Source organism: Bombina bombina, chromosome 8, assembly GCF_027579735.1.
Source record: "Bombina bombina isolate aBomBom1 chromosome 8, aBomBom1.pri, whole genome shotgun sequence".
NCBI lineage: Eukaryota > Metazoa > Chordata > Amphibia > Anura > Bombinatoridae > Bombina > Bombina bombina.
Genome location: NC_069506.1, coordinates 292309225 through 292321658, shown reverse-complemented (window position 1 = coordinate 292321658; position 12434 = coordinate 292309225). Strand labels below are relative to the sequence as shown.

The window sequence follows — 12434 nt, the reverse complement described above, 5'->3', positions numbered from 1 at the left end:
TGGAAAGCCTTTGGGCCCTTTAGAGATGTCCTATAGCATTCAGAGGGCCTTTGAGGGAAGCTGGATGTCACAGTTTGTAATTTTAACTGCACCAACTGTAACTTTTATAATACAACAGTGGAAAGCCTCAGGAAACTGTTTCTAGTCAAAATTTAAGCCAGCCATGTGGAAAAAACTAGGCCCCAATAAAGTTTTATCACCAAAGCATATATAAAAACGGTTAAACATGCCAGCAAACGTTTTATATTGCAATATCATAAGGGTATTACCCCTGGGAGTAAGCATGATACCAGTCGTTATTAAATCACTGTATTCAGGCTTAACTTACATTAATCCGGTATCAGCAGCATTTTCTAGTGTTTTCCATCTCTAGAAAAAATTATAACTGCACATACCTGATAGCAGAATAAACTGTACGCCATTCTCTCGCTGAAGTTACCTCATCTGTGTAATCCCCTCAGACATATGTGAGAACAGCAATGGATCTTAGTTACAACCTGCTAAGATCATAGAAACCTCAGGCAGATTCTTCTTCTATTTACTGCCTGAGATAAAATAGCACAACTCCTGTACTATTTAAAAATAACAAACTTTTGATTGAAGAAAATAAACTAGCTATATTTAACCACTCTCTCCTACAACGTCCTTGCTTGTTGAGAGTTGAAAGAGAATGACTGGGTATGACAGTTAGGGGAGGAGCTATATTACAGCTCTGCTGTGGGTGTCCTCTTGCAACTTCCTGTTGGGAATGAGAATATCCCACAAGTAATGGATGATCCGTGGACTGGATACACCTTACAAGAGAAATTGAACAGTTGTAAAACGAGGGCCACCTGTATAAGACGTATATTTGCACTCTTATAATAATCCCTCCTCACATTGTAGTGGACACAACGTAATAACTATGGCCAAGTGACAGATGGTAACAGCAGGGATACTCCAGCAGCTAAAAGACAAGATGGGTAAGCAAGCGGCAGGCGAGTGCAACAGATTAGACATGTGCAAGTAAAAATAATTAGCGGGAGCATGAACAGCAAGGGAAACACCAAAAAGCAGCACTGGTGAGCAATGGCAACGGCGACTGGCAAGAGACAGTGCTAAGCACAGACAGATAAAACACAGTGCAGGTCACTTTTAGGGGACTGTACATTAGGCGTTTCTTAAACTATATTGGCTTAGAAGGGGCTAAAAACTAAAAAATTAAACAGATGTGAATGCATTACATTTTGAAAAGAAACATCTTTCCAATACACATGTAATAGCCAAATTGCTTCTAGCAAAAGTTATGACTGTTCCCATGAAAGCATTTACTGTGCACGGAGCATATGTATGTATGCCTGATTTTCCTGCATTCAAACACCATGTCTGCTCATAGATCATATCACTATGTCAGCTATTTACTGCTGGATACACGCCACCACCACCTCTCTGAGCAAGCACAGTGTTTAAAAGACTGAGCACTGGGATATGTACATATGCTCTGTGCAAAGTGAATCCTCTCACACAACTTTTGCTATAAGCATTTGTGTGTAATGTAAAAATGTTTTTTTTTCATACTTGAATGAATTCATATACACCTTTCAATTTTTAATTTTATTTCCATTTAATACTTTGTTATTTAAATCTGTTAAAACCGTAATAGCAATAAACACAGCTCTACCCGCAGAATGGAGATAACAACCACAGTGTTGTGTAAAAAATGTCAACATGAATATTTCACTAGCTGGTAACTAGAGATTATTCATCCTTAGCAGGGTTCGTCTCACTTACCTAAGCTGATAGTGCACTCTCCTCCTCGCTCACGGTACATGTGATACACAAAAAAGCAGGAGAGAGGCTTCAGTAGCAGACTCAGTATGGCCATCCCAGAGCTAAAGCGGAACAAGTCTCTTGCCGCGCTCTGTTCTGTCCTGCTTTCCCCATCAGCAAAGTACAGAGCAAACAGCAGGATGTCTGTTACAACTGTGATGATGACTCCAATCAGAAACTGTTAAAAAAACAGAATTTATGTTTACCTGATAAATTACTTTCTCCAACGGTGTGTCCGGTCCACGGCGTCATCCTTACTTGTGGGATATTCTCTTCCCCAACAGGAAATGGCAAAGAGCCCAGCAAAGCTGGTCACATGATCCCTCCTAGGCTCCGCCTACCCCAGTCATTCGACCGACGTTAAGGAGGAATATTTGCATAGGAGAAACCATATGTTACCGTGGTGACTGTAGTTAAAGAAAATAAATTATCAGACCTGATTAAAAAAACCAGGGCGGGCCGTGGACCGGACACACCGTTGGAGAAAGTAATTTATCAGGTAAACATAAATTCTGTTTTCTCCAACATAGGTGTGTCCGGTCCACGGCGTCATCCTTACTTGTGGGAACCAATACCAAAGCTTTAGGACACGGATGAAGGGAGGGAGCAAATCAGGTCACCTAAATGGAAGGCACCACGGCTTGCAAAACCTTTCTCCCAAAAATAGCCTCAGAAGAAGCAAAAGTATCAAATTTGTAAAATTTAGAAAAAGTGTGCAGTGAAGACCAAGTCGCTGCCTTACATATCTGATCAACAGAAGCCTCGTTCTTGAAGGCCCATGTGGAAGCCACAGCCCTAGTGGAGTGAGCTGTGATTCTTTCAGGAGGCTGCCGTCCGGCAGTCTCATAAGCCAATCGGATAATGCTTTTAATCCAGAAGGAGAGAGAGGTAGAAGTTGCTTTTTGACCTCTCCGTTTACCAGAATAAACAACAAACAAAGACAAAGTTTGTCTGAAATCCTTAGTAGCTGCTAAGTAAAATTTGAGAGCACGAACTACATCCAAGTTGTGCAACAAACGTTCCTTCTTTGAAACTGGATTAGGACACAAAGAAGGCACAACTATCTCCTGGTTAATGTTTTTGTTAGAAACAACTTTTGGAAGAAAACCAGGTTTAGTACGCAAAACCACCTTATCTGCATGGAACACCAGATAAGGAGAAGAACACTGCAGAGCAAATAATTCTGAAACTCTTCTAGCAGAAGAAATTGCAACCAAAAACAAAACTTTCCAAGATAATAACTTAATATCAACGGAATGTAAGGGTTCAAACGGAACCCCCTGAAGAACTGAAAGAACTAGGTTGAGACTCCAAGGAGGAGTCAAAATTTTGTAAACAGGCTTGATTCTAACCAGAGCCTGAACAAAGGCTAGAACATCTGGCACATCTGCCAGCTTTTTGTGAAGTAACACAGACAAGGCAGAAATCTGTCCCATCAAGGAACTTGCAGATAATCCTTTTTCCAATCCTTCTCGAAGGAAGGATAGACTCTTAGGAATCTTAACCTTGTCCCAAGGGAATCCTGCAGATTCACACCAACAGATATACCAAATTATGTGGTAATTTTTCTGGTTACAGGCTTTCAGGCCTGAACAAGAGTATTAATAACAGAATCTGAGAACCCTCGCTTTGATAAGATCAAGCGTTCAATCTCCAAGCAGTCAGCTGGAGTGGGTCGAACGGACCTAGAACAAGAAGGTCTCTCAAAGGTAGCTTCCATGGTGGAGCCGATGACATATTCACCAGATCTGCATACCAAGTCCTGCGTGGCCACGCAGGAGCTATCAAAATCACCGACGCCCTCTCCTGATTGATCCTGGCTACCAGCCTGGGGATGAGAGGAAACGGCGGGAACACATAAGCTAGTTTGAAGGTCCAAGGTGCTACTAGTGCATCCACTAGAGCCGCCTTGGGATCCCTGGATCTGTACCCGTAGTAAGGAACTCTGAAGTTCTGACGAGAGGCCATCAGATCCATGTCTGGAATGCCCCACGGTTGAGTGACTTGGGCAAAGATTTCCGGATGGAGTTCCCACTCCCCCGGATGCAATGTCTGACGACTCAGAAAATCCGCTTCCCAATTTTCCACTCCTGGGATGTGGATAGCAGACAGGTGGCAGGAGTGAGACTCCGCCCATAGAATGATTTTGGTCACTTCTTCCATCGCTAGGGAACTCCTTGTTCCCCCCTGATGGTTGATGTATGAACTTGGCCCTCGCTAGCTGAGGCCAAGCTTTGAGAGCATTGAATATCGCTCTCAGTTCCAGAATATTTATCGGTAGAAGAGATTCTACCCGAGACCAAAGACCCTGAGCTTTCAGGGATCCCCAGACCGCGCCCCAGCCCATCAGACTGGCGTCGGTCGTGACAATGACCCACTCTGGTCTGCGGAAGGTCATCCCTTGTGACAGGTTGTCCAGGGACAGCCACCAACGGAATGAGTCTCTGGTCCTCTGATTTACTTGTATCTTCGGAGACAAGTCTGAATAGTCCCCATTCCACTGACTGAGCATGAACAGTTGTAATGGTCTTAGATGAATGCGCACAAAAGGAACTATGTCCATTGCCGCTACCAACAAACCTATCACTTCCATGCACTGCGCTATGGAAGGAAGAGGAACGGAATGAAGTATCCGACAAGAGTCTAGAAGTTTTGTTTTTCTGGCTTCTGTCAGAAAAATCCTCATTTCTAAGGAGTCTATTATAGTTCCCAAGAAGGGAACCCTCGTTGACGGAGATAGAGAACTCTTTTCCACGTTCACTTTCCATCCGTGAGATCTGAGAAAGGCCAGGACAATGTCTGTGTGAGCCTTTACTTGAGGAAGGGACGACGCTCGAATCAGAATGTCGTCCAAGTAAGGTACTACAGCAATGCCCCTTGGTCTTAGCACCGCCAGAAGGGACCCTAGTACCTATGAGAAAATCCTAGGAGCAGTGGCTAATCCGAAAGAAAATGCCACGAACTGGAAATGCTTGTCCAGGAATGCAAACCTTAGGAACCGATGATGTTCCTTGTGGATAGGAATATGTAGATACGCATCCTTGAAATCCACCTTGGTCATGAATTGACCTTCCTGGATGGAAGGAAGAAGTGTTCGAATGGTTTCCATCTTGAACGATGGAACCTTGAGAAACTTGTTCAAGATCTTGAGATCTAAGATTGGTCTGAACGTTCCCTCTTTTTTGGGAACTATGAACAGATTGGAGTAGAACCCCATCCCTTGTTCTCCTAATGGAACAGGATGAATCACTCCCATTTTTAGCAGGTCTTCTACCCAATGTAAGAATGCCTGTCTTCTTATGTGGTCTGAAGACAACTGAGACCTGTGGAACCTCTCCCCTTGGAGGAAGCCCCTTGAACTCCAGAGAATAACCTTGGGAGACTATTTTTAGCGCCCAAGGATCCAGAACATCTCTTTCCCAAGCCTGAGCGAAGAGAGAGAGTCTGCCCCCCACCAGATCCGGTCCCGGATCGGGGGCCCGCATTTCATGCTGTCTTGGTAGCAGTGGCAGGTTTCCTGGCCTGCTTTCCTTTGCTCCAGCCTTGCATAGGTCTCCAGGCTGGATTGGCTTGAGAAGTATTACCTTCCTGCTTAGAGGACGTAGCCCTTGGGGCTGATCCGTTTCTGCGAAAGGGACGAAACTTAGGTTTATTTTTGGTCTTGAAAAGACCTATCCTGAGGAAGGGCGTGGCCCTTGCCCCCAGTGATATCAGAGATAATCTCTTTCAAGTCAGGGCCAAAGAGTGTTTTCCCCTTGAAAGGAATGTCAAGCAATTTGTTCTTGGAAGACGCATCCGCTGCCCAAGATTTTAACCAAAGCGCTCTGCGCCACAATAGCAAACCCAGAATTTTTTCGCCGCTAACCTAGCCAATTGCAAGGTGGCGTCTAGGGTGAAAGAATTAGCCAATTTAAGAGCACGAATTCTGTCCATAATCTCCTCATAAGAAGAAGAATTACTAATAATCGCCTTTCCTAGCTCATCAAACTAGAAACACGCGGCTGCAGTGACAGGGACAATGCATGCAATTGGTTGTAGAAGGGAACCTTGCTGAACAAACATCTTTAGCAGACCTTCTAATTTTTTATCCATAGGATCTTGGAAAGCACAACTATCTTCTATGGGTATAGTGGCGCGCTTGTGTAGAGTAGAAACCGCCCCCCTCGACCTTGGGGACTGTCTGCCATCAGTCCTTTCTGGGGTCGACTATAGGAAAACAATTTTATAAATATGGGGGGAGGTACTAAAGGTATACCGGGCCTGTCCCATTCTTTACTAACAATGTACGCCACCCGCTTGGATATAGGAAAAGCTTCGGGGGGCCCCGGGGCCTCTAAGAACTTTTCCATTTTACATAGTGGTTCTGGAATGACCAGATAATCACAATCATCCAAATTGGATAACACCTCCTTAAGCAGAGCGCGGAGATGTTCCAACTTAAATTTAAAAGTAATCACATCAGGTTCAGCTTGTTGAGAAATGTTTCCTGAATCTGAAATTTCTCCCTCAGACAAAACCTCCCTGGCCCCCTCAGACTGGTGTAGGGGCCCTTCAGAAACCATATCATCAGCGTTCTCATGCTCTACAGAATTTTCTAAAACAGAGCAGTCGCGCTTTCGCTGATAAGTGGGCATATTGGCTAAAATGTTTTTGATAGAATTATCCATTACAGCCGTTAAATGTTGCATAGTAAGGAGTATTGGCGCACTAGATGTACTAGGGGCCTCCTGTATGGGCAAGACTGGTGTAGACGAAGGAGGGGATGATGCAGTACCATGCTTACTCCCCTCACTTGAGGAATCATCTTGGGCATCATTTTTACTAAAATTTTTTTATGACATAAAATACATATAGTTAAATGAGAAGGAACCTTGGTTTCCCCACAGTCAGAACACAATCTATCTGGTAGTTCAGACATGTTAAACAGGCATAAACTTGATAACAAAGCACAAAAAACGTTTTAAAATAAAACCGTTACTGTCACTTTAAATTTTAAACTAAACACACTTTATTATTGCAATTGCGAAAAAGTATGAAGGAATTGTTCAAAATTCACCAAAATTTCACCACAGTGTCTTAAAGCCTTAAAAGTATTGCACACCAAATTTGGAAGCTTTAACCCTTAAAATAACGGAACCGGAGCCGTTTTTATATTTAACCCCTTTACAGTCCCTGGAATCTGCTTTGCTGAGACCCAACCAAGCCCAAAGGGGAATACGATACCAAATGATGCCTTCAGAAAGACTTTTCTATGTATCAGAGCTCCACACACATGCAGCTGCATGCCATGCTGTCCTCAAAAACAAGTGCGCCATACCGGCGCGAAAATGAGGCTCTGACTATGATTAGGGAAAGCCCCTAAAGAATAAGGTGTCTAAAACAGTGCCTGCCGATATAATCATATCAAAATACCCAGAATAAATGATTCCTCAAGGCTAAATATGTGTTAATAATGAATCGATTTAGCCCAGAAAAAGTCTACAGTCTTAATAAGCCCTTGTGAAGCCCTTATTTACTATCTTAATAAACATGGCTTACCGGATCCCATAGGGAAAATGACAGCTTCCAGCATTACATCGTCTTGTTAGAATGTGTCATACCTCAAGCAGTAAGAGACTGCACACTGTTCCCCCAACTGAAGTTAATTGCTCTCAACAGTCCTGTGTGGAACAGCCATGGATTTTAGTTACGGTGCTAAAATCATTTTCCTCATACAAACAGAAATCTTCATCTCTTTTCTGTTTCTGAGTAAATAGTACATACCAGCACTATTTTAAAATAACAAACTCTTGATTGAATAATAAAAACTACAGTTAAACACTAAAAAACTCTAAGCCATCTCCGTGGAGATGTTGCCTGTACAACGGCAAAGAGAATGACTGGGGTAGGCGGAGCCTAGGAGGGATCATGTGACCAGCTTTGCTGGGCTCTTTGCCATTTCCTGTTGGGGAAGAGAATATCCCACAAGTAAGGATGACGCCGTGGACCGGACACACCTATGTTGGAGAAATACAAATTAAGAATATAATTTTCCATTGGCTTTTAACTGCTAAAACTAAACCACAAGTAACAAATTAGATCATTCCTATCTTACCATTGAAGTTGCATCAACAGAATCTTTCTGTGCAACTGCCCAAACTCCCATAGCCACCACGCTGAAGTTTGCCCACGTATAGGCATCAGGTAGCCACGGATACATACACGCACTGCAAGACAGGAGAATGAATTCAGATGTAGTATAACAAAACATGATCGAACTGCAATTACAATTAAAAACTCACAAATGTGTCATTTGTAAATTTGTACAGTAAATGCAGAAAACAATGTACATAAACCAGGAGTATGAGAATTACTCAAAATGACAGAAATATTAATTATTATTTTTATTCTCAATCCATTTTAGTTGGCAAATATGTAAAAAAAAAAAAAGTGATACATTAATTTATTTCATGGTGTTCAGAGCCCTCAGCCCACAATTGATAATTCCTGGCATTCAACTCCTGGCCACTAGGAGGAGGCAAAGATTCCAAAACTCTACTTAATCCCTCTCACCTTTCTGGTAAGTTAGTTTATTTTACCAAAAAGCTGCTTCAGAGGAAGCAAAAAACATCAAAGTGGCAGAATTTAGTAAAAGAATGTAAAATAGACCATGTTGCTTCCTTGCAAATTTGTTGAACAGAAGCCTCAATTTTGAAAGCCTAATAAGTGGAAACTGATCTAGTTGAATGGGCTGGAATGCATTTGGAAGAGACTTTCCAGCCTCCAAGTAAGCCTTGAATCAAAAGTTTAGCAAATAAGCTAAAGTAATGGCTGAGGCTTTCTGACCTGAGTGTGGACCAGAAAGATGAATCAACAAATTAGAGGATTGTTTACAATCCTATGTAGCATGTAAAATGAATTTTGAGGCTCTTACTACATCTAAATTAAGTTAAATTAAGTTAAAACTATTCCTTTGATTTTGATTTGAGAAAGAGAAGTGACTACAATTTCCTGATTGGAGTTATTAGAAGAAACCACCTTTGGTAAAAATGTAGTAATTAAAAACCACCTTATGCAGGAGAAAAACCAAATAAGGGGGCAGGTAATTCAGAAACTCTACAGGAAGAAAATATTGGAAAATAAACAATATTTTTCAGGACCGAAACTAAAAGTCTAAACTGTGCATAGGCTTGAAAGGAAAGACCTGTAAAAATCTTAGAACCAGATTAAGGTTTTAAGGAGAAATTGGATTAATCACTGATCTTATCCTGACTAAAGCTTGAACAAAGCTCTGAATGTCAGGAAGTTAAGCATTTTTCTTGTGGTATAACATGGAAAGATCAGTGATTTGACCATATAAAGAGAGAGACAAACCTTTATATAGGCCTTCTTGTAAAAATGTAAGAATTCTGGGAATACTAAAGGAATACCAGCTAAAACCTAGATCTTGACACCAGGAAAGACAACTTTCCAAATGTTGTGATAGATCTTTCTTGTAACAGGCTTTCTGGCCTGTAATAAGACATCAGAAAACTCTTTGTTTGAAATGTAGGCAAATCAATCTCCAAGCTTTCAAATTGAGAGACTTGAGATCCTTGATGAGATCTTGACGAAACAACAAATGTATGCTAGTATGAGTTAGAGCTAAGGAGAATAGGGATATGAAAATAAGAGTCCTTCAAATGTATCATGGACCTATCATGACCCTGGTGTACCAAAGGGAGAATAGTCCAAGTTGTTTTCAACATGAAAGTAGGAACCCTGAGAAAACTGGTTAGAGTTTTTTTAAATCTAGAATAGGGCTGTAACTCCCTTCTTTCTTGGATACCATAAAAATATTTGAGTTTTAACCTTTGCCATGTTCCAACACAGATGCTGGAAATATCACTCCTTTAAGTTCCAGGATTGAAACAAATTAAAGTAAGGCATTTGCACCCCAAGGAAACTATATTTAGAACCCAAGGATCCTGAACAGACTGAGACCAGGCATCCTAAAAAATGCTAAATCTGCCCCTATCGGAAGAATATCTGGATCGGGATCACACTTTCAAGCAGATTTGAAAGAGGAAGAAGGCTCTTTGGACTGTTTAGACTTGTTCCAGTTAGGAGGGCACTTCCCAGAAAATCTGAAAGATTATTGTATCTGTGAAGAGGAATTTTGGTTTCTTGATTGACAAAAGGAACAAACATGATTGAATATTCTATTATTGCCCCTTTCATCCTGAGGTTTAGAATCCTGTATACCTAGAGTGCATAAAAACCTCTTTTAGCACAGTGTGATGATGTTAAATCTTGAACATAAAAGAGGATTCATAATCCTGAGCAGTGACAGAATTTTGAAATGATTACACCTTCCAAAGACGAATAAGAAGAGTCCAAATCAGAAGCCATTAGAAGGTGTTTAGCTAATCTAATCTTCTGGGATTCAGCGTTGCTAGAAAAATTGACAGTAGGCTGAGTGTCAGATACAGTTCTTTTGCACTTACTTGGAGGAAGCATAGCTGCCAGCATCTCAAACAATTAAGCACACAAAAACGTTAAATCCTGAAGCAAAATCTGAACTACTCTCCTGTACAGAACAAACAAAGGGAGGACTGATTCCTTTAGAGGCAAGGACATCATTAGTTTGATTAGAATGCATAACGTGATGCATATAGGAATTACAAAGTTGAGCTGGGGGGTTAACAGAAATCAGCTTGCAAAAAAAGGAAAACAAAAGAAAACATACACTTAAATGGATATGAAACCCAATTTTTTTCATTTATGATTCAGATAGAGTGTGCAATTTTAAATAAATGTCTAATTTACTTCTATTATTAACAGAAGCAATATATTGCTATACAATACAATATGATATGATCTCTGATGAAGCGCATGTGCTCATGCACGAAACGCGTAAGATCGGAGCTTACCTTGTATCCAGAAAGCCTGCTCCGCAATAAACCTGTTTATTGACACTTGGACTCAGCCTTCCTTCTTCCTCATTTCGTATACAATACAATAGCTAATACAATACTGAAGGGGTTAATTTAACCCTTACAGAGCCACCCTGAGATAAAACATTTAAAGCCAGAATTGAGCGCGCTAATTGGAATCAGGAGCTCAACTCTATAGTGTGGATTCTAAAATGTACTGTGCAATAAGCCAGAGTGTTCTAAACAAAATGAATAAAAGCACGCTACAGAGAAATACTGATAATCAGACCAAAGTCTAAGCAGTGCAGAGGAGCGGGAGTGCACTACAGCGCTATGTTGACAGAGATTACTATGTATAGAGAACACATGTAGGAGCAGAAGCGCACTACAGCTCTATCTGAAAAATAAAATAAAAAGGATTAGAGTTTAAATCTAAATATTAAATAAAGTCAGTATAAAACACAATACAATGCACATATAATGTGGGAACCTCCTAGAACAAAAGCCTGTCTCCCAATAACATCTAGACAATAAATCTATAGTCTAGTGTATACTGTATGATGTAGAAATGTGTAAATGTACCTGCTAATAGCCTGTGGGCTATGTGAGTGCCAATGTACTGTGTCTCTACTTACAATACTAGCAACCACTTTACTGTGCATAGCAGCTGCACAGATGACTGTGTCCAGTAGAGAGCCCATCCAGTGCTGTGTACGCCCCAGTAGAGGATTACTTGACGACCCAAAAGGAGGAGGCTAAGGGACTGGTCCCCATGACACCTGTGGCAGGCTTAGGACTAACTCCTACACTGGGAGTAATTGTGTCACTACACCAATCTCCCCTCTGTCTTTCAGTAGAGGTTCTCTAAGGAGAAAATGGGCCTCACATCAGTCTGAGGACCCCTCTCAGCAAAGAATCTGGAGCACCTCAATTATTCACCTTTCTTCTGGGAGGTAAAGTTAAGACTAGTTTACCAGAAAGGTAGGAGGGATTAAATGGATACTAAACCCACATTTTTTCTTTCATGATTCAGATAGAATTTTAAGCAACTTTCTAATTTACTCCTATTATCAATTTTCATTCCTTCTCTTGCTATCTTTATTTAAAAAGCAGGAATGTAAAAGCATAGGAGCTGGCCCATTTTTGGTTGAGAACCTGGGTTATGCTAGCTCATTGGTGGCTAAATGTCAGCCACCAATAAGCAAGCGCTATCCATGGTGCTGAACCTAAAATGGGCCGTCTCCTAAGCTTTAAATTTCTGCTTTTTAAATAAAGATAGCAAGAGAAGGAAGGAAGGAAAATTGATAATAGGAGTACATTGGAAAGTTGCTTAAAATTGCATGCTCTATCTGACTCATGAAAAAAAACAATTGGGTTTAATATCCCTTTAAGTACTCATAGTTTTTGGAATCTTTGCATCCTCCTAGTGGCCAGGAGTTGAATTCTAGGACTAATGGATTGTGGACTCTCAGCACCTTATGAAAGAAAACTACTTTTTCAACCAACTAAAATGGATTGATGGTTACAATGCAAGCCTATCTGGTGAGCCATCAGTTTAACAAATTACTACAGTCAAGTTTTGTAACTTCCGTTGTATTAACTATGACTGAACAAAGAAGTAATTTCAAAGTCAGTCAAAGTCACTTTGTTTTTAGTTTTCTTCTGATAAAGATGATTCTGGCAATAGGTTTAGAGGCAGAACTGCTCTGAGGTCATATACTGAACGTGTTT

The 12434-nt window shown here is 41.0% G+C and overlaps 1 protein-coding gene across 1 annotated transcript in view; it reads right to left on the bottom strand.

Moving 5' to 3' along the window:
• AGTRAP (angiotensin II receptor associated protein) overlaps positions 1-12434 on the bottom strand; it is a 92602-nt gene that overhangs the window by 24613 nt on the left and 55555 nt on the right. Inside the window, exons 3-4 of the mRNA XM_053691464.1 lie at positions 7904-8015; positions 1771-1987 (exon numbers count right to left, since the gene is read on the bottom strand). Of these exons, the coding sequence (XP_053547439.1) occupies positions 1771-1987; positions 7904-8015 (329 nt within the window). The remainder of the gene's footprint in view (positions 1-1770; positions 1988-7903; positions 8016-12434) is intronic.